This window comes from Maniola hyperantus, chromosome 13 (genome assembly GCF_902806685.2).
Source record: "Maniola hyperantus chromosome 13, iAphHyp1.2, whole genome shotgun sequence".
Classification (NCBI taxonomy): domain Eukaryota; kingdom Metazoa; phylum Arthropoda; class Insecta; order Lepidoptera; family Nymphalidae; genus Maniola; species Maniola hyperantus.
This window is the reverse complement of record NC_048548.1, coordinates 12102070-12122877: the sequence shown is the minus strand read 5'-3', so window position 1 is coordinate 12122877 and position 20808 is coordinate 12102070. Positions and strand designations below refer to the sequence as shown.

General features: G+C 37.9%; 1 protein-coding gene across 1 annotated transcript in view; it reads right to left on the bottom strand.

Moving 5' to 3' along the window:
* The window catches only part of Myo10A (Myosin 10A), a 124932-nt gene that overhangs the window by 7603 nt on the left and 96521 nt on the right, over positions 1-20808 (bottom strand). The window contains exons 23-26 of the mRNA XM_034974559.2: positions 16360-16769; positions 2676-2934; positions 1356-1510; positions 1074-1212 (exon numbers count right to left, since the gene is read on the bottom strand). Coding sequence (XP_034830450.1) covers positions 1074-1212; positions 1356-1510; positions 2676-2934; positions 16360-16769 — 963 coding nt within the window. The remainder of the gene's footprint in view (positions 1-1073; positions 1213-1355; positions 1511-2675; positions 2935-16359; positions 16770-20808) is intronic.

Genomic DNA, 20808 nt, shown 5'->3' with positions numbered 1-20808 from the left:
TCAGTTATGCAATGTAGTACTTATTGAAGTTGAAATTGGTACAAAAAATCGAGACTCAATGTTGTCGTCCTCGTTCGATGACAAAACTTCTCTAAAGTGATTTGGCAAATTTTGCGTCTGAAATAATCTGACTTCTTATAAGAGACAAGTTATTTTGTCTGCTAGGATTTTCGTAAGAATTAGATGATGTCTGTGACTTCGTGTGCGCGGGTTTTTTTATTTTCCGGGATAAAATGTCCGTCCCCGGGATGAATGCTATCTCTGCATGTTTGTTGCGCGATTTTTCCGTCAAATATGAACCGATTTTGATGATTCTTTTTTGTTTTGTAGGACATACTTCAGAAGTGGTCTCATTTTAATTTGGTACTCGCGATCAGTGTAATAGCTTAGTAAACAGGAGGTTTTTAACCAGGCATATCATATTTTAGTATAATGGGGCCACTAAAAATTGTTAAATAATTCCAAAAAAATTATAATAACCACAAACACTAAAAAGTACAGAATAATTTAATTTTTACCCAATATATTATTATGTATACAAGAGTTATTCTAGTTCTATAGTAATTAGTGATGTTGTATAATATAATGAGGTGGCAATGTGGAGTCATAAAATAATAATATGAAGAGATAGACGGTTCGTGCGGCTAATTGGCACCGGCTCCAAAAAATATTACTATAGAACTACAATAACTCTTGTATACAAAATATATTGGGTAATAAATTAAATTAATTTTTACTTTTTAGTGGTTGTGGTTATTGAAGTCGGTTTATTTTTTATTTTTTAGCGTAATAGAAAAAACGTCAAGCTAGTTTTGAATGGTTTGATTCAAAGGTCATTTAAAACCATTTATTGATGTACCCAACGAGCTCTCAAACGTCGTAATAGATGATTTAAGTATGAAGTGAAGCTTCTTAACGGATCTTTGTAATTGAAACCTAAACGACACATCACGGATTTTTTGTTAATAGTGTCACAATCTACAATCAATCTATTGTTATTCTCACAATACAATAGAAGTCAGCTATACCCACGTTATCACAATGCAATAATTTCAAGGTATTGTTCGTCCTACCTCTTCAACGCTTGGCACGTTCTTCCTGCCCCCGCATCTTAGCGTCTTCCTGAAGTTGGCGAGGCACACGGCCGCGGTGCCTTGACAGGGTCTCCGTCTGTCCGCTGCGGCCGCTGATAGGTATTCCACGAGGAATGGTCTGGAAATAAGATAGATAGATAGATAAATAATTATCTATTGCCACAAAAACATTACATCCATACTAATATTAAAAATGCCAGTGTGTTTATCTGTCTGTCCGTCCGTCTGTCATCAATTACGATCAAAACTTAATGAAAATACCTGAGGGTGTCGGAGCAAGTGAAGTACGAAGCGAGGATGGACATGAGTCTCCAGGCGCGCTGGCACGAGTCCTGGGTGGCGGAGCGGTTCGACGTGGTCTGCTTCATCAGTTGACAGTATACCTCGTCACGCAGCTCCGGTACAGAGTGGCAATGCTGGGGGAAATGGAAAATTATTATATCTTTAGGATCAAACGTGGTTCAAATCGATGGGCATAAGAACTATAGTAGGTACGCGACAGGTCGAGATAGCAATCTGGGTATGAGGCAAGAGGACGCCCCACACACCCTCACGTCATCCGCGCTATCGAACACTGGGTTAGCGCGGGGCCCGGGTTAGCCCGATTGTCATCCCGACCTGTCGCGTAATATAGTACTACAAATTTCAAGTAAATAAAATAACAAAGTTTAATTAACTAGGTAAGTTGGTATTTTCTCTCAAATCCAAAATAAATGGCCAGAATTTAAGCTAGGATGGTACCTATTGTTGCCCGCTTCTACATTTAGAGCCACCTACTACTATGACGATGATAAGACCTAAATGGCTCGATATTACCATTTTCTGTCATTTTTCTGTACAAAAACTTTCTGAATTCAATCGATGATCAAATTCTTTTCGTTATTAGTTTGATTGCTTTTGGGATTTGCTTCACGTAGGAGAACCAGAGTAACCAACAAGCGTTGCAAAGTTGAAGTTGCACATAGTTCAAAAAGCCAACAGACTTTGGGGTCCCAAGGCGCTCGAATGGCAACCTCGCAGCGGAAAGCGCAACGTTGGAAGACCTCCCACTAGGTAGACACACGACATCAAAAGTTGGCATCAGACGCTGGATTCAGGCAGCGCAAGACCTTGGCATATAGAAGTCCTCTACTAGACCTATTTCCAGTAGCGGACGTCTATCGGTTGATGATGATGATTTACCTACTGTAAAACTCACCATAATATCCTGATGTATCGCTCTCTCAGCCGGCTGCAGGTCGCCACAGTAACGCCCGTATACACGTGAAACACTCCAACGCTGGCAGAGTCAAAGCGGCTGGCAGTCGAAGCAATGGGGCTCGTAGGGGGGTCGCCATCCGTTTTAGTGGCCATGGGCAAGGGCACATAATTCGAAAAGCCGATAGATATTGGGATCCCAAAGTGCTGGAATGGCGACCTCGCATCCGACAGCACAGCGTTAGAAAACCCCCCACTAGGTGGACAGACGACATTAAAAGTGGGCATCAGGCGTTGGAATCAGATGGCGCGACCTTGCATGCGGAAGTCCCTATGTCCAGCAGTTGACATCTACCGGTTGATTGATTTGTTGATGAAACTTACCATGAGGACGGTGTAAACGCATTTAACTTCAGTCATATCCTGATGTATCGCTCTCTCAGCCGGCTGCAGGTCCCCACAGTACGCCCGTATACACGTAAAGCACTCCAAAGCCGGCGGAGCCAAAGCCGCCGGCAGCCGAAGCAATGGGGCTCGTAGGGGCGTCGCCTGCCATTTCACTACGTCGGTCTGCGCCTTCCATGTCCATTCGTTGCGTTTCGCCTTGCTCTTGAGCGACGAGTCGGCTTTTAGGATTTCTAATCTGTGAAAAAAGAGATAAAGTTAGTTTGTTATTTTGTAACTGTATCTATTTTGTTATTCGACAGAATAGGTTTTAATTGCTTTCCAATATTTTTTTAGCGACCTTCGGATTTTACTGTCATTTTGTTTAGTACAAAAACTTAAAATTAAACAAAAACATCAAGGACCACTTAATTTATCTGCCAACTTGTCCTGTACATGTTAAAGCTAAAATCACAGTCATCAAAGTTTCGAATTATAACAATAGAAGCCTACTTACAGCCGCACTCAGAGTCGTTAATCGTTACTTAAGATTGAGTTAAAACGAGACAGATTTAGGTATGTGAGAGATATAGCTCTGTTTCGTTTTAACTAAACTTAAGTAACGATTAAGCGTCTCTGAGTGCGGCTGTTAATGTTTCATAAAATTTCATATGAAAGATCCTATCATATTCGTAGTTGTCTATCAATGAACTAACACGATAGGTATTCGTCTTTAACTATACGTGTCAAAACTATGTAAGTATTATCAAATTGTAATCATTAGTTACTACATATATCTCAAAAAACTATTCCTAACGAAATTCTCTGAAGAATCTGATTTCGCGCCTCCACAAGAAAGTTTACGCCTCGTAAAAAGGAAAATGTGTTAGATCAACCGTATCATATCGTGCAAAATCTTAACTGTCTGAAGACAAGCGCCGGCTTAAAGTAGTACAATCACTAACGAAGAAGATATCCACACCTAATATAATATTATATTGTACTAGCTTATGCTCGCGACTTCGTACGCGTGGATTAAACAAATTTCAAACCCCTATTTTACCCCTTTAGGAGTTGAATTTTCAAAAATCCTTTCTTAGCGGATGCCTACGTTATAATAGCTATCTGCATGCCAAATTTCAGCCCGATCCGTCCAGTAGTTTGAGCTGTTCGCTGATAGATCAGTCAGTAAGTCAATCTTTTTATATATTTAGATGATGATGAAAGTAAAACGTGCTAGCTATAATAGGTACAGAGACATTTATTGGGTTTAATATATTCGGCCCTACTTAACCAAGTAAAAGTGCGAAATTTAGAAAACATAAAAGGTATAAAAGTGAAATAAATAAGCAACAGTGTTGAAGAGGTTACTTAACTTGAGCCCAGTTAAATAACCAGCTTTCCAATGTTATATTTCGCGTTATCATCGCGGTTCGCGGACACCAATTTAATACCTAAATATTATAATCAATTATTTGGTGACTTGCTGAAACATCGCGTCATGTATTACTGTCAAGTGCTGAATTGTAAAGTTTTTAAAGTCAAGTTTTCATCAAATATTGTTCTAAGTTTCCTCAAATCGTAAAGATCCTTTCGTTGGTGTTGAAGCAAAAAACGTAGGTAGGTACCTATCAGCATTGAAAAAAAAAATTATAGGCGAAATCGGTTCTGCTGTTCACGAGATTTGTGATCAGCAACACATTTAGCGATTCATTTTTATATATAGAGATTATAATGTAGGTATACAAGAGTATACCTAGATAATAATATTTCCCTTCACCGTCATAGCAAATGAGTAGGTAGATGTGCAAGTGATATTTTAATTATTGCTTAAAACGCACATAGCTCGGAAAATTTAGGGGTGCCCGTGATTGAAGCACTGATCTCTCTACTAGAAAACTAACCATTAGGCTATCACCGCTTCATAAATAATATATTCCTCTGAAATTCAGAAATTCAGGACCCTACACCCACGCTCGATGAATTGCTAAATTCTAAGATTAAAACCCATGGGGTGAGTTGGAAGTAGAGGCGTAATTATCGTTAGGCAATAGCTGAGGCTGGTGGGGTGCCAGCCAGGTAACCACCCAGTGTGCCTGGGTGCTGCAGCTGGTCCCTTTTGGATGGATCGGGCATCCGAGGGGAAGAGCAGTATTCGGGCCGATGCACCCCGGTAACATGGCTAATAATTAATCTCTCTTCGGGGATATTGTTAGCCATGGCTAATGACCTAGCAGGGGGGAGGTTTCTACGCGTGTCCCTCTGACTAGCAGAGGGCACAATGGACGACGTGCACGGGATTGCGTTGTCGCCCGTTGGGTCTCCGGGAGAGGTGAGGTGCACATAGTTGGTGCACCTCGGAGGAGTGCCGCTGGGTTTTAGTGGGTATTCCAGTCACCTCTCGGCCGGGGAGTCCCACATACCTTCCCTCCAGTTCCAGGAGGGCGGGATGCGTAAATGCATTGCCCAGCGTTAAAAAAAAAGGCAATAGAGACTGGTGATGCGCCCCCGCCAAAACACCAAAGCATCGATACTTTTCCGCGTTTCAACATAACCATTATATTGTGTGCGTTACATCGTGAGCCCGTCAACAATTAGCCATTATATCCGCGTTGTTTTATTCACGACAATAATTAAAATGAGCCACGGGTGCGTACTACCTTACAAATAGTTTGTACAGACAGAAGCAAAATAGACTGATTACGATAGATTTTTTTTTCATTGCTACCTATTTGAGAACTTCTATACCTGAGAGATAAGTTCAAATTTCAGATTTATATCATTAGGCCCTATATGATGCCTGCGACTTTATCCACAAGGATTTAGGTTGACAAAAACCCGTGGGAACTTTTTGATTTTCCGGGATAAAAATTAGCCTACGTCCGCTCCCGGGATGTAAGTTAATTTTGTACCAAATTTCATCAAAATTGGTTGCATTGAAAAGCTAGCACACAGGCAGACACACTTTCGCTTTATAATATTAAAGTACGGATTACGGATTGTGCTGATTAATCTTTAAATAAGGTTGTTATGTAGGTACACAGTTATTAAGTTTACTGTAAAAAAAATTGATGCTTCATACTTTATGTATATTCCAGGTAGTGTTTTACTGTTTTCGTGATTGATAAATATTAAGAAAGAGACTAAAATACGTATAGGATTTATTCTAATCTAAATAGATGATACTTGAACACATTTTGGAAAATTCTGAAACAAGACATGTAATGCGACTGACGGCTTCACAATGTTCAACGCTCTTTGCGAAAAATCACGATGACCATACGAACAATATAAATACAGAAAAATATAAAATGTTTTGTGTAAATTAATCTGTTTGAATTGGTAGGTATAGTTTAATGAATACAAGCAGATAATATGCAAAAAAAAAAAGTTACGGACTATATGGATTGAAGTTCATTAGAATACTATATTGCTGACCGTACGTTGCACGTGCATGTTTAGCATTTATAAGGCGTAACCGATTTGTGTACAAATGTATTTGAAATTTGAATGGCGGAAGGGTGTAAACTACAAACTTGTTACAAATAATAATTTACAATACCGATTCTTGCTCAATGCATCCAGTCACCAGTGCAAATGCGCTTTCTTCCTTCTCATTCTCAGTAGTGGGCCGGCGATGGGTTGATCTTGATGATGATGTATATGATAACTCGGAAGTAAAAACGGTAACAGTAACCTAATGTCATTTTAACGCCGCTATATTTTACCAGTTTGAAAAAATGATGATTCAGCATTATAAAACTTCCGCTTTCTTCTTGAAACTTGACTAGATAAACCTCGCAATGGACAAAGTTTACAAAAATACCGGTCGGACTGTGTTCTGAGAAACAACCAGTAATTCATGCTCTTGAATAATAGAGCTGTTACCAGAAACAACATGAGAGAAATTACTATTTTCTTTAGAAGTGCACATTGATATACACAATTTCCCGCATGAAAATGTATCAGAAAAAATTAATGCGAAAATCAATGATGGATAAAATTGGAGATTACCACTTTGATGTAAGTGGTAATTATTAAAATATGCAAGTACATTAAATTATTAATTAATTGGGTGTTTGGGGTGTTAGCAAAAACGCAATTTTCACAGTTCTAACTTAGAAGTATTAAAATTGCGTGTTCAGGGTTCCGTACCTCAAAAGGAAAAACGGAACCCTATAGGATCACTTTGTTGTCTGTCTGTCGGTATGTCAAGAAACCTACAGGGTACTTCCCGTTGACCTAGAATCATGAAATTTTCAGCGCTTAGTTCTAAAATGCTCAGTCGCCATCAAGATCGCATGGTCAAGAGAGTGGAAGTTAGAATGGAAAGGTCATGGATTCGGTCCCGCCTCAATGGTCACTTGCCCGCATTCCAGGCTCTATAGTTACCTACTATAAATACTACCTTACCTAGGTACTATGTGCGTCGTAATCAATCATTGCTGAGGGTCATGACCTCTTCCTAATAATTACATAGTAGGGGTTTTCTTGGGATGATAATACGGTGGGTTCCCAGATCCTTCCGCATACGATTTGAGTAAGATTATACTATATTTTTACTTTTTATGTTTTTTATGATAGTGTTTTTACCTACACCTACATGTCAAGGAAATTTCTAAATAATTTTTTTCTAAAAAATTTATATCAATATTGCGGAACCGGCAGGATTTGAACCTGTGTCCCCATGGGTATAGCACCCGGAGCGCCTTAGACCGCTAGACCACGGGTCACTTGCTGCCAGTGCCGAAATTTTAACCGAGTAACTTTTTAAAATTTAAACAAAAAAAAACTTTTTTAACCTACTCATAGGTTTAACGATTAAGTATTATCAGATGGTAGTGATAATAACCGGGTCATCCCGTTTATCAACGGTGATAATTAATTACTTAAACTTTTAACGAGGATTCCAAACGCGCCCTGGTCTGAGAATGCCTATCTAGTCTCACAAATTGTATGAAATACCTACCATGCCGATGCTGGTCTTTATATATTTGAAACATAATATAGTATGTGGCAAGGAAGTACATACTACCACAGTTTAACGAAATGCTGTGATACTACCTAACACTGTGGTAGTTACATAAAAATCTACGCAAATCAACACACAATAACAATAATAAGAAAGATACCTAATCTAAACAATGGACGATATGATAAGTATAAAAAAATTAAAAGAAAGTGTCTTTGTTAATTTTAACTTGTGAATTCATTTAAATAAGCAACTTTCGACGAATATGGAGTACAATAAAGTAATCCATTTTAATTTCATTTGTGTTTATGTAACTTTTGCGTTTGCGCAGATTAGCGCGCACTGAAGTGTTTTAATGAATTATATTTTATTGAATTAAAAATGTTTTAAAATATAACGGTACCAAAGTTTACAGAAAAAGAGACAAGAATTGCTCAATTAAACAATCACTTCACAAAAACCAATCGCGACACTGTTATACCTCCGATAAAAAAAAACAAAAGTGGACTGATAAAAGAACCTCACAAGCATTTGTTGATTTCGTCACCGTCGCCGGCGTCGGCTTCGCCAGTTTCTGACAAACTGTCACCCGACATGTCGTTCTGCAGCTCAGCGTGAACCGACATTTTGTTTTGACCGCTGATACGATACTGAACGCAGTTCGCGCCAATCAGCGAAAGTATCCAAACGGAAAGGAGTCACGAATAACTTTGCATTTTAATGCTGTTAACAGACGACCCAACTTAGTTGGTGCCAACCACTTTTCGGGTGGTCTGCTTGGTAAGAACACCAGTAGGTAGACAACTCTACATACATCTAGTCCTAGGCCTATGTAAGAACATTATGATAAGCACAAGTTTGTAAGTTAGCTGCTACACGTTGACTAACTAAGCAGTATTTAGCACTTCATCTTTTGTCTCTTTGCGATCGACCACACTACCACAGTCATTTATTCTGTGCCACCGTTTCTAGTGATGGATCGGCCACCCCTAATCTAGCAATTTTACAATAAGTACATAAATACCTTAAAGAAAAAGCAGCTATATAAAAAGCGAACCCGTATAAATAGAAAATTTTAAGCTGTGATAGCCTAGTGGTTAGGAACAACAAATGATAAAATATCACTTGCTTTAATGGTGAAGGAAAACATCGTGAGGAAACCTGCATCCCCAAGTTCTCCATAATGTTCTCAAAGGTGTAAGTCTACCAATCCGCACATGGCCAGCGTGGTAGACTATGGCCAAACCCTTCTCACTCTGAGAGGAGACCCGTGCTCTGCAGTGAGCCGGCGATGGGTTGATCATGATGAAGGTACAAGGATTATCAAAGATAGTGATATTATTTTACGGGGTTACGAAGTATGCAAGCCTTCAAGTTTAGCTGTTAAGAGCAGGAGGTAACCGTCAATCAAGTTGGATCGTCTATTAACTACATTAACATGGTTTTTGCTTACAGGCGCCAATGTAATACCTTGATCGTGGTCGTTAGTCATAACGTTTAGCTTTTATTAATGTTCTAACTTCTTTTTTATTTATAACTTGTTAATAAATCAAATAACATCCATTAACAACAATTAATTTAAACCCAAATAATTACGTTACGATTTATGAACAGTAGCAACCAGTTGGTATTGATTCGTGTTCAAAACTAACATAACCGCACGTTAACAATATTTACGTAAGGACGTATAATCAGTACGCGACAGGTCGAAATGGGAATCGGGGAGGGAACCACCCGCACAGCCCCCGCACTAACCTGGTGCGGGCGAGCGCGAGTGACGTGCGGGTGTAAGGGGCGTCCCCCCGCCTCATACCCCGATATTGCCTATTCAAACTTTAGAGCCTCAATAGCCCAACGGTTTGAGGAGCAGACTGAAATCCGAAAGGTCGCTGGTTCAAACCCCACTCGTTGCACTATTGTCGTACCTACTCCTATCACAAGCTTAACGCTTAGTTGGAGGGGAAAGGGAAATATTAGTCATCATTGGCTAGTAAAAAAAATTAAAAAAAACTGTCGCTGACTATAAGTAAATACGATTTTGCTATAGCGAATAATGCTAATTAATTTGCCGATTAAAGGAATCCAGAGCAGTGGTCTAAAACTAAAGTAAAGTCAACTTGATGGAACATAGCAAGATCGACGAAGAAAGTATCGACATCAAGAGGTAGTAAGAAGTAAAATTCCAGGGTTTTTGGGAATCGAAAACAAAATAATCAAAAAAACTGCAATAGTGTAACACTGAGTCGCAGTTGTTCTATCGACCCCTGGAGCAAAGAAACTTTATACGTATTTTACACTAGCTAGCTAGGTTCTGTAGAATAGACAAATCAGCAACAATTGATAGCACGGAATTTGGAACCAGCTTATTTGATCGGAAGGGTCTGGTCTGGTAGATGGTACTGTACTGAAGTAAATCGGTACTAGTTTTGTAGCAGCAATGTAGTATCTTGTACAATTGCTATTTTCGACACACAGATTTGTGAGCCAAGCTCTACCCAGGTAGCATTTAAGCATTGTTATTCCTATTTCGGGACCTAGCTAAATGGATGGCTTAGAAAAACATTGAGACAAGATGAGCCTTAATATTAGCGCAATCCGTACTCATATTATAATATGTACAACGTTTACGTTATTTTACGTTTACTCGCGTAGGTATGGTTGGCTCTATATTAGGCATCTTGAAATTTAAACTTCATCTCAAAGAAGATACCATACCCAACATTTACCAAAGATACCGCTTCGAAGCCTGAACACATTCACTCAAAAGTAACCCACGGGAAAACTAACGAAATCAACCACAATAAACAGGCTGAATGGTTGCAGACCTTTGCCTTTTTTCACAACAAAATCACTGAAAATATATGTCATAGAATTTTCCCTAATATTTTTCAAGCAAAGGTACACAAGCCTAGCCAAGTATAGCCTAGTTTACTTTTGTATTTGACAGATACTTGCATTCTGTGCGTCAAACGCGATGCGGCAACACACGGCATGGCCGACCGTACTTCTGGCGACCTCCCACGACAACTCTGAACGCGTTCCGCGCGACCGAAGTTCCCAGACCGACTGCCTAGGGCTGCCTTTTTTCAGAATACTATTTACGAGGCATTGTTTTTACAAAATAGAAAAACTCTCGTGGGTTTTAATGTAAACTGTTGCATAATTAACACTAAAACATAATAGGTGTTTTGTTTGTAAAAAATAATCAGATAAAGTATACCTACAGTCTACATCTACGTAATATGCTAAAATCAGTTTGGTAGTAAGTCAGTTTCTAGGAAATTGGATGTAGGAAACACGGGCCATGAAGCTTGCAACTTCTTACTAGCTGATGCAGAACCGTTGCTCCGTGGCGACGTGATTGAAAGACAAACTAACAAACAAACCAACAAACCAACAAATAAACACACTTTCGCATTTATAATATTAGGTAGTGATTAGGCAATACCTGCGGGGCAAATGAAATTACGGGGATTACAGCTATTAGTTTCGGAGATAAAAGGGCGTGACAGTCAAACATTTTACGTAGGCATCTAATTACCTTCTAACACTTACGCACATTGCAACTAACTTTCAATCAATTGTTTATCATAACATTGAACTTTGAATAAATTATGGTACCTAATTCAAATATTTCAAATAGTAGTTACTAGTAAGACTAAGGCGTTCCCTACGCCTTCAATGTAGAAGCTTATTGAATAAACAATAATAATATATCATAGCTACCAAACAGGTTGACCTTTTGATACAGTTCTTGCAATTCACGAAGGCGAGTGGCTCATGCTTGTGTTTATGTCGTATCGGTATAAGTAAGGTACACTGAATGTGTGCGTTTGCGAGCGCTTGCTCGCAACTGATTGGTCCGACATGCACGCACATTTACGCAATGCCCGTGTACCCGACGTGACCACAAGTAAAGTCCACTCGCCTTCGTGAATTGCAAAAACTGTATAGATTCTGGAGACCTATTCTGGCGAATTATCTGGCGGAGGAGTGCATTTATCCAGCCATGCAAGAGTTCGGCAACTGATTAGAAAACTAATTTTATCTAATGGAATATGGTCATGGTTAAAATAATTCACAACATATTTTTTCTACTTGGCAACACTTTGCAAGAATACTTATATTAATCACTAGCTTATGCTCGTGACTTCGTCTGCGTGGACTACACAAATTTCAAACCCCTATTTCACCCCCTTAGGGGTTGAATTTTCAAAATCCTTTATCAGCGGATGCCTACGTCATAATAGCTATCTGAATGCTAAATTTCAGCTCGATCCGTCCAGTAGTTTGAGCTGTGCGTTGATAGATCAGTCAGTCAGTCAGTCAGTCAGTCAGTCAGTCAGTCAGTCAGTCACCTTTTCCTTTTATATATTTAGATGAAGCAAGATTGAAATCTATCAAATTAATTATGTAAGAACATGGCATATACGAGTACCTATATACGTTTGCCGTTTACCTGTACTTTCATAATTATTTTGCAATATTTTTTGATTTCTTCATCTTTTTTTGATTTGATTTGATTCTCGTTTGTATGTTGTAATGAGAAAAAACTGTAAGAAAACTCCTCATTTTGCTTAGCACATTATATCCAAAACAATAAAAACGAATATCTACCTACTTAGCCAGTGTGTCGTGGAAATTAGTACACACTACGCTCAATTTGGCTCTCAAGTTTAGTAATACGTGCTAAGTACATTAATTAATGTCACTAGAAATAACAGAGGAGCACGGAGTACCTATCTACTTATGTGAAATAAATACCTAATTACGTAATCAGAGATAATAAATTTTTTATTACATTTCTTAATTAAAAAAACATTTTGAAGTTGTAAGCAGATTTATTAAAGCACAATTAAGTAAGTAACATAAAATTATGGAGGTTAATGACCAATGAAGAGATTATATCAGGATAACCGTTTGTTACATGAAATTAATACACAGTATACGTAATTATTGATACTCTACGTATGTTATTAACAAGTTCTTAACGTTGGAAGACTCCCACTAGGTGGACGGACGACATCAGACGAGTCGCAGGGAGCCGCTGGATTCAGGGGGCGCAAGACTGTGGCGTGTGGAAGTCCCTACAAGAGACCTATGTCCAGCAGTGGACGCCTATTGGTTGATGATGATGATGATGAGTAATGTTCTTAACAAGCAATACGAAATTATAGTGAAAATTATTAGAAAAGGAAAGATCTCTAGAAAATTTTAGTATACATTAAATTAAAGTCCTCCGCCCGTGCTGAGTTCGTGTTTGTTCGTGCTTATTTCAGAAACTAATGTATGGATTTTGATTCGGTTTTCACCAATAGAAAGAAGGATTATCTAAAAAGGGTATACTCTACAATTTATGAACATTTTTCGTGAATGAAGTCGGAAAATTCGTCCTACCTGAAAGCTTCCGTTGCGTGAGCTGCGTTAGTGTAACCCATGCAAAACTAGGGCGGGTCACCAGTTTAAGGATAAAATTATATGGGGAAAGTATCTAAGAAAAAGAGTAAAAGAAAAATAATAAACAGAGTCAGGTACCAACCCTAGTGATGTAATTACAGAAATAAGAGTAGTTGGGATTCCTAGTAAAAGAGTGTTTATTGAATGCAAATACACAAAGCTACACGCTTTTTATCGTTACAGAACAATGTTAAGAAACAGTGGAACTGTACATCCGTAGATCTATCTCCACGTAAGAACACCTACTGTAGGTTAGTGAATTATGAAGAAATCATAAGCTACGATTACAGATTTAATAAGATAAGCGAGTTATGTAAGTTGTTTGATTGATTTTTCAAATAGTAGTAACACAAATATTTTAAAACACCTATAAGTAAGCCTGATCTGAAAATACCTCAAAAATGAGGTATGCAGTTTATAGTTATATTTTATTATAAAAGATGGCCATAAGGCCTTAATGGTCTAAAACGGGGTTCCATACCTTGTTTTTGACGAAAAGCGTAGATATAAGAGGAAAAGCTAATCAGTAGGTTACAGTTATGGTAATGCGTAAAAACCACCATTTATTTGATAAGCGGCAGCCTACATCTACTGCGTAATTATTTATTCAAGTTTTTTTTTTATATTTATGGAGATTTTTTTAAATTATGATTGTGATAAATTAGCCCCAATTTTGTTTGATACACGGAAAGCCGAAAGCTCTACATAACCGCTACACCCTCTCTGTAGAACCTCTACACCTCTACCCTTCCGTAACCCGCTTCCATCTGAAAACTACATCATCACTTTCCACCAGGTATGATTGCAGTTTTACCTTTTATTGGAAAAAATAGAAATAAAAGTTTATAAGTAGATATTCAAGAATTCACTACCTAGATTGCTCCATAGAGAGAGAAATTACAAAAAATCGCGTCGCTCGTTTTGTTGCTCCGTTGCGATGTGATTGAAGGACAAAATATCAACAAACAAACACACTTTCGAATTTATAATATGGGTAGTGAATAGTGATATCAAACCTTAAAACAACGCTTTCCGAAGAAACGAAGATGGAATTTCAAGAAGCGAAGGTATAGCAGCTTTCATATTCTCGCATGGCGAACAATTCCGCGTAAGAACAGGCACGCGAGTTTTCTTCAATGCTTATAAATTTCACTAGGCGTTGTTATTTTCTATCGTGTCCCACATCTGAGCTTTCCACTTTCGGTTCTAATTTCGGCTCCTTTGCATTGTATCATAAAGTAATTTGATATTATAACACTAGTTATGTATTTTTACACACTTAGGTAATAAGTTCGCGGCTAGTAGCCGCAATTTTTTTAACAGTGACGTTACCCGGCTGGTCGATTGCGGAAAAACTGCATGAATCATTATTAGTTATTACAATCTCAATTGGCTGAATTTATGGTGTTCGTGTTGCAACAATGCATTGTAGCCAATAGTGAGCGAGCGTTAACCAATCAGTGGTGATTGCGAAGGTGACATTGTAACTGTCATTGTACCGCAATAGAGGTGCCGGGTACGACTGAAATGCGACGTCCTTTTTTGTATGCGTGTTTGCGTACAAGATGCAGAGTACGGTGAGGTATGCGCCCATTCGGATATCACGAACGAATGCATTGAATGAATGAATGAATGATTTAATTATTAGTATAATCTAATCTATTTGTCTATAACTGACTTAAGAGGTAAACAAGTAGCGTTACCGCAAACTGAAAATGAAATCATGAATAACAATGAAAAACCTAACTTCAGAAACTGTAAAGCGCCGCGAAAATCTCGTCGCTTACGCGTTTCTCCGAGAAGGTTTCTGCGATTTGTTTATCTTTTGCATTAGCTAAGGAAAACTAGTCTTTAATCTGAAATACCATTAGTGAATTAACATTTTTTTTTTCAAAATGTAGCCACGAAGGGAGTGGCTGAATATAATTTATTTAGGAAGTAGAAAGATTGTATATCTATCTATAGCCCATGTCATTCGAAACTATTATTATACTGCTTATCTATAGTAATCTATAGTAATATTATAAAGAGCAAAGATTTGCATGTTTGTAATCGATAAACTCTGAAACTACTGAACCGATTTTAATCATTCTTTCACCATTAGAAATCTACGTTATTCAGAAATAGTATAGGCTATAAATTACATATTATGTACCACTGACAAAGTTTATTTATTGTTTATTTTTTAAATAAATATAAATATTTTTGACTTCCAGGTTTTTCACAATTAAGAATTAACAAAGTTGATGCTATTTTAAGCCGCTTTCTTATTTAGCATGCGGCATGTGCAATACAATTCCGTGTGGATTGGGCACGCAATTTTCCTGCGTCAAACAATGCCTTGCTCAGTGGCCACATCATGTGATATAACAATGGATTATGTCTGTTCGAATCTAGGTGGTTGACCCTTCTTCTTTATTGCAAAATTGCATATTGACTAATAAACATTGGGAAACAATTAACAATAACCACATATATTTTATTCTCAAAGGAATGATATAATTATTACTTAAATTCCTAAGTCATACTCACATGTCGCTTTTGTAATAATTGAATTTAATCACATAGTTAAGCAAGGGGACTGATTAAAATATGTACTAGACAAAAATAAAGTCGTTAATGCATTATAATCCATACTTCCATACTAATATTATAAATGCGAAAGTGTGTCTGTCTGTCTGTCTGTCTGCTAGCCTTCCACGGCCCAACCGTTCAACCGATTTTGACGAAATTTGGTACAAAGATAGCTTGCATCTTAATTGTAGTCCAGCACCCACCAAGGGGTTTTTTCTGATTAATATTGTTGTTAATAGTCATACGAGTACAGAAAATTGACGCATTTTTCATGCATTTTCCGTATATTTGATGGCAATCTCGATAATGATTGCAAAGCCGTATTACGGAAGCCAGGAAGATTAGATTTTAGCTGTCTGAATTTATTGAGTGCTTCTCAGGTTTTTTTTTCAAAATGTATCTAATGTTTTCAAAATGTATTTTGTTAAATTTACAGTACCTAGGTACTTAGATAAAAAAAATTACAAATACGTATAATACTAAAAACTGATACTCTATTTACAAAAAATACACTCCATCCAAGTGGTCGTTGGACGAAGTGCCCAATACCCCGTGTATTGGGCACTTCGTCCAACGATGTTGCCTTGCTAAAGGCTGTAGCCGTTGACCTAAATAAGCTCCAGCTCTTGGGATAACAAGAAATAATAAAGCATAAAATTAACAAAAAAAAGAGGGACTTACTCAGGGCTCTGTCTAAAATGGTCCACTGCGAATTGAAGAAGCGGATGTCGGCCATCATGCTGTGGAGTTGACTGCTCTCTTCTATCATCTCGCATCTCTCTTTCCCGTTCCCTTTCTCTATCTCTATCCCTGTCTCTTTCACGTTCCCGCGGCACCGGAGATGACGTTGGCCCTCGTCTATCTCGGATTTCCACTTCGATTTCTTCTCTAGACTCTCGGAGTTCTCTCATTTCACGCGACTCTCTCGATTCCCTTGACTCCCTGGATTCTCTCGACTCTCTGGACTCTCTCGACTCTCTGGACTCTCTCGACTCTCTGGGTTCTCTCGAGTCTCGTACATCTCTGATATCTCTCTCTGTTATCTTTTCTCGAGTGTTCGTCACGCCGTTTGTTGTTGGTTTTGGTTGTATCTGTAACAAATAAGACAAACGTTGACAACAGTGTTAACCACTTTGCATTGGTCGATTACAATCTATACTAATACTAGCTTATGCCCGCGACTTCGTCCGCGTGGAATACACAAATTTCAAACCTCTATTTTTAACCCCTTAGGGATTGAATTTTCAAAAATCCTTTCTTAGCGGATGTGTACGTCATAATAGCTATCTGCATGCCAAATTTCAGCCCGATCCGTCCAGTAGTTTTGGCTGTGCGTTGATAGATCAGTCAGTCAGTCAGTCAGCCACCTTTTCCTTTTATATTTTTAGATTATAAATGCGAAATTGTGTTTGTCTGTCTGTCACCTTTTCACGGCTTAATCGATTTTGACAAAAGGTAAAGAAATGCCTTTTATCCCGGTGATAAACATAGGCTGTTTTTCGATTCCCTCGTTACCTCAGATCCCGGTTATTATCACTTATCCATACTATATTATACTAATATTATAAATGCGAAAGTGTGTCTGTCTATCTGTCTGTCTGTCTGTCTGCTAGCCTTTCACGGCCCATCCGTTCAACCGATTTTAACGAAATTTGGTACAGATATAGCTTGCATCCCGGGGAAGGACATAGGATGTTTATCCCGGAAAATCAAAGAGTTCCCACGGGATTTTTAAAAACCTAAATCCACGCGGACGAAGTCGCGGCACCATCTAGTATTTTTATAAATACCCGTTAATTATTAAGAGTAGAAATCTCATTCTCATCGCTATATTATCCCAAGAAAACTCCTGTCATTATATGAATGATGGAAATTAGTCACGGCCCTTAGCCAATGAGGAATACGATGTAGAGAGTGAATAAGCTAAGGCACCTTGGTTAAATGTTTGAGGTTTTTCCTGATTTTCCGTTACAAATTAGAGTAGTGCTTTTATTTATTACAGAAACAATTATGAGCTATGGTAAGGCATTCGGCCGCCGCAGCCCGCGAGCCGCGCATGAAAGCGTGATGCACTTAACTAATTTAATCGACCCACATATTTTCATTTTTTTCGCCATTATGGAAACGGCAAAAAGCAATATACTTACTGCGGGAATACTATTGTACTAAGAATTTTTAATTAATTATTTTCTAGATAATGCCTGCGGCTTCATCCGTGTGGATTTAGATTTTTTTCAAATTCCGATGGAACTCTTTTGATTTTCCGGGATAAAAAGTAGCCTTTTTCCATCTCCAGATGCAAGCTATCTCTGTACCAAATAGATTGTTTAGGTTCATTGAAAATCCTGCGGGAAATCATTCATTTTCCGGACGACAGATGCACTCTAGCACTATGTTAATATGGATATAATGGATTGTTAAGCATAGTTAAATTCGTATAGTGTACAATAAATAAAAAAGCTACTATATCTACTTCAACTAATTAAAAAAAAAATTGAAGATAAATAGGTAGGTTAAATTTAATTTTGTGTACAACCGAATTAATAAATATTTCGGCTTACAACAACATCAAATTGTATTGTAGAGACTAGATCAATAGTAGGGTGAATATTGCACATACATCTTGTGGTTACCACAAGATTTAATACCTACAAAAGTTACAAAAAAATATTCACATAACTTTAGGCCGAGCCTCGAGCGCGTTTAAGTCTATTTTGAAACCGGGAAAAACAACATAGGTAAACCCGATTTTTTGGAATACCTCACTCCATGATGGAAATGGATGAGTTTGAAAATCTCGTTGAACATGTACGTTTGTTTACAAAACAAATATCTACGAAACAAACCAGAAAAAAAAAGTATTTTGTGCAAATAATTTGCGTATACTTACCTACTTCATACTTCATGCCACAACATTCTGTACCAAAAAATTAATCTCTAGGATAAGGCCTACGGGCCCCTTTTAGCACCAGGTACATAGACGACATAGGTACGTATACGACACGTATTCAAATTTTCTTTAGGTATTAACTTAGGTCTTGAAATTTTCTTTATTCGCTTTTATCAATGGCTTTATTGTTTGTCTTTCATGATTAAGAGAATGGTTATATTATCTCCGTTATAGACTTTGAAACTTTCCAACCGATGTGCCCCAAATCAATCTCATTTGAAAGGCAACAATGCGAAGATGGTTTTAGACTAATAAGAAATGCATTAGGTATTTTTAGTAGTGAACGCCAGGTATCTGCTGGTCTAAATAAAATCATTCTATCAATCTATAATTATATACCTACTAATATCATAAAGAGGTATACTTTGTAAGTTCGTTTGTAGGAAGTAATCTCAGAAACTACTAAACCGATTTTGAAAATTGTTTCCCCAGTAGAAAGCTACATTATTCCGGAGTTTTATTTTTAAATTATTAAAAAAAAATTAGAGATCCCTTCCAAAATTGTAATGAGCTAACCGTGCAAAGCCGGGTGGGTCGCTAGTAATAAATATAGTAGGTAGATATGAGTACATGTCAAGTAGACCTTCTTTCGTCCAAAATAATAGCTACACGCACAATTTGTTGTTCTTACAGTATACGCGGTCTACTGCTACATGCATAAAAATTCATGCATTATCGCTAATTTTGATTTTCAAATTACCTGTTGCTTTCGTTTCAATGTTTTCCTGCTCAGCGTGCGTATAACACCGTAAATGTTTTCCATTTTACCGAAAACACTTCACTCTCAATCTCAATACATTACACGAAATATCGCTGCTCGCATCGGGTTCGTTTCGAGGTTTATATTCGTTTCACATCGTACAAAGGCAAGAAAATATGGGAAAATTGGGAAAAATCGAATAAAAATACTACTCGCGCTGCACTTGCATGCGCGGTCGCAGTCGCGATGTGCGACGGCGGTATGCACCCGCCCGACGCGCTTCGGCGGCGACTTTTTTCCATTTTTAGGGTTCCGTAGTTAACAAGGAACCCTCATAGTTTCGCTTTGTCCGTCTGTCCATCCGTCCGTCCGTTGTTCAGAGACTCTTAGTACTAGAAAGCTGTAATTTGGCATGTATGGTTATAAATATAAATCACGGCGACGCGACAGTGGTAAAATAAAACCTTGAATTTTTTAGGGTATCTCCCCTATCTACACGTAAAGTGGGGGACGAATTTTTATCCCTCGTCTATGTCATGGGGTGGGTTGTCATTAGATAGGTCTTTCAAAAACATTGCGGGGTGTAAAACCATTTTGCATTTCAGGGATTTTTTTATGAAATATTAGCCAGCTTGCCAGTTAAATGATGGCTGCTAGCTAAATGGTTGTTTTTGTATATACCTATAACGAAGAAAAAAGAAAAAATGTCACGGCTAAGTAGGCTTTACAAGTTAACGAGTACTTAATAATAGTCGACAAATATATAAAATGTACTTGGATTGGAGTCGTAGTTTCGTCCTCGTAAAATCGTAATAGTTGTGTAAATTAGCTAGTATATTGTGAGGGGCGACTACAGAACCTTACAATGCGCGCGGCCCGACACGCACTTGACCGGTTTTAATAAATATTTATGTAGTATCCATTCGCTCCGATAAATCGCGAAAACTGAGCATATACGAATAATACCGTTATTGTTCAATGATTAATGGGACAATGTTTTTTTAGGTTTCAATTGTTTTTATTTAAGTCCCCCTTGATTGGTAGTTAGACTAGGACGAATAAAATAGGATTGTATTCCTATTCGTATAGCAATAGAAATGCAGATAACATTTAGCAAGGACACTGTGGCTAATTCCGTTGTACACAATCTCTAAACTAAACTAAAATGGCACGTCTAAATTTATTTCTATACCTTTCATAATGTTGCTTGTGGAAAAGGATACCACAAGATTTTAGTTTAGTTTAGAGATTATGTACAAGAAAATTGGCCCCGTTATCATGTACCTACAGCAAAACTATACGAATCAATGCGCGGTTTTATTTCTAAATCCGTACACTATCGATAGTGGTAAGTACGAGTAGATTTATTTCACTATTGAAATCCGTTTTTGAAGTTTATTACAATAAAAAGTTTATACGTCCTATAGAACTACACCTACTTACCTATCAATCAGGAAGGTACAGGAAGGCGAGTATATTT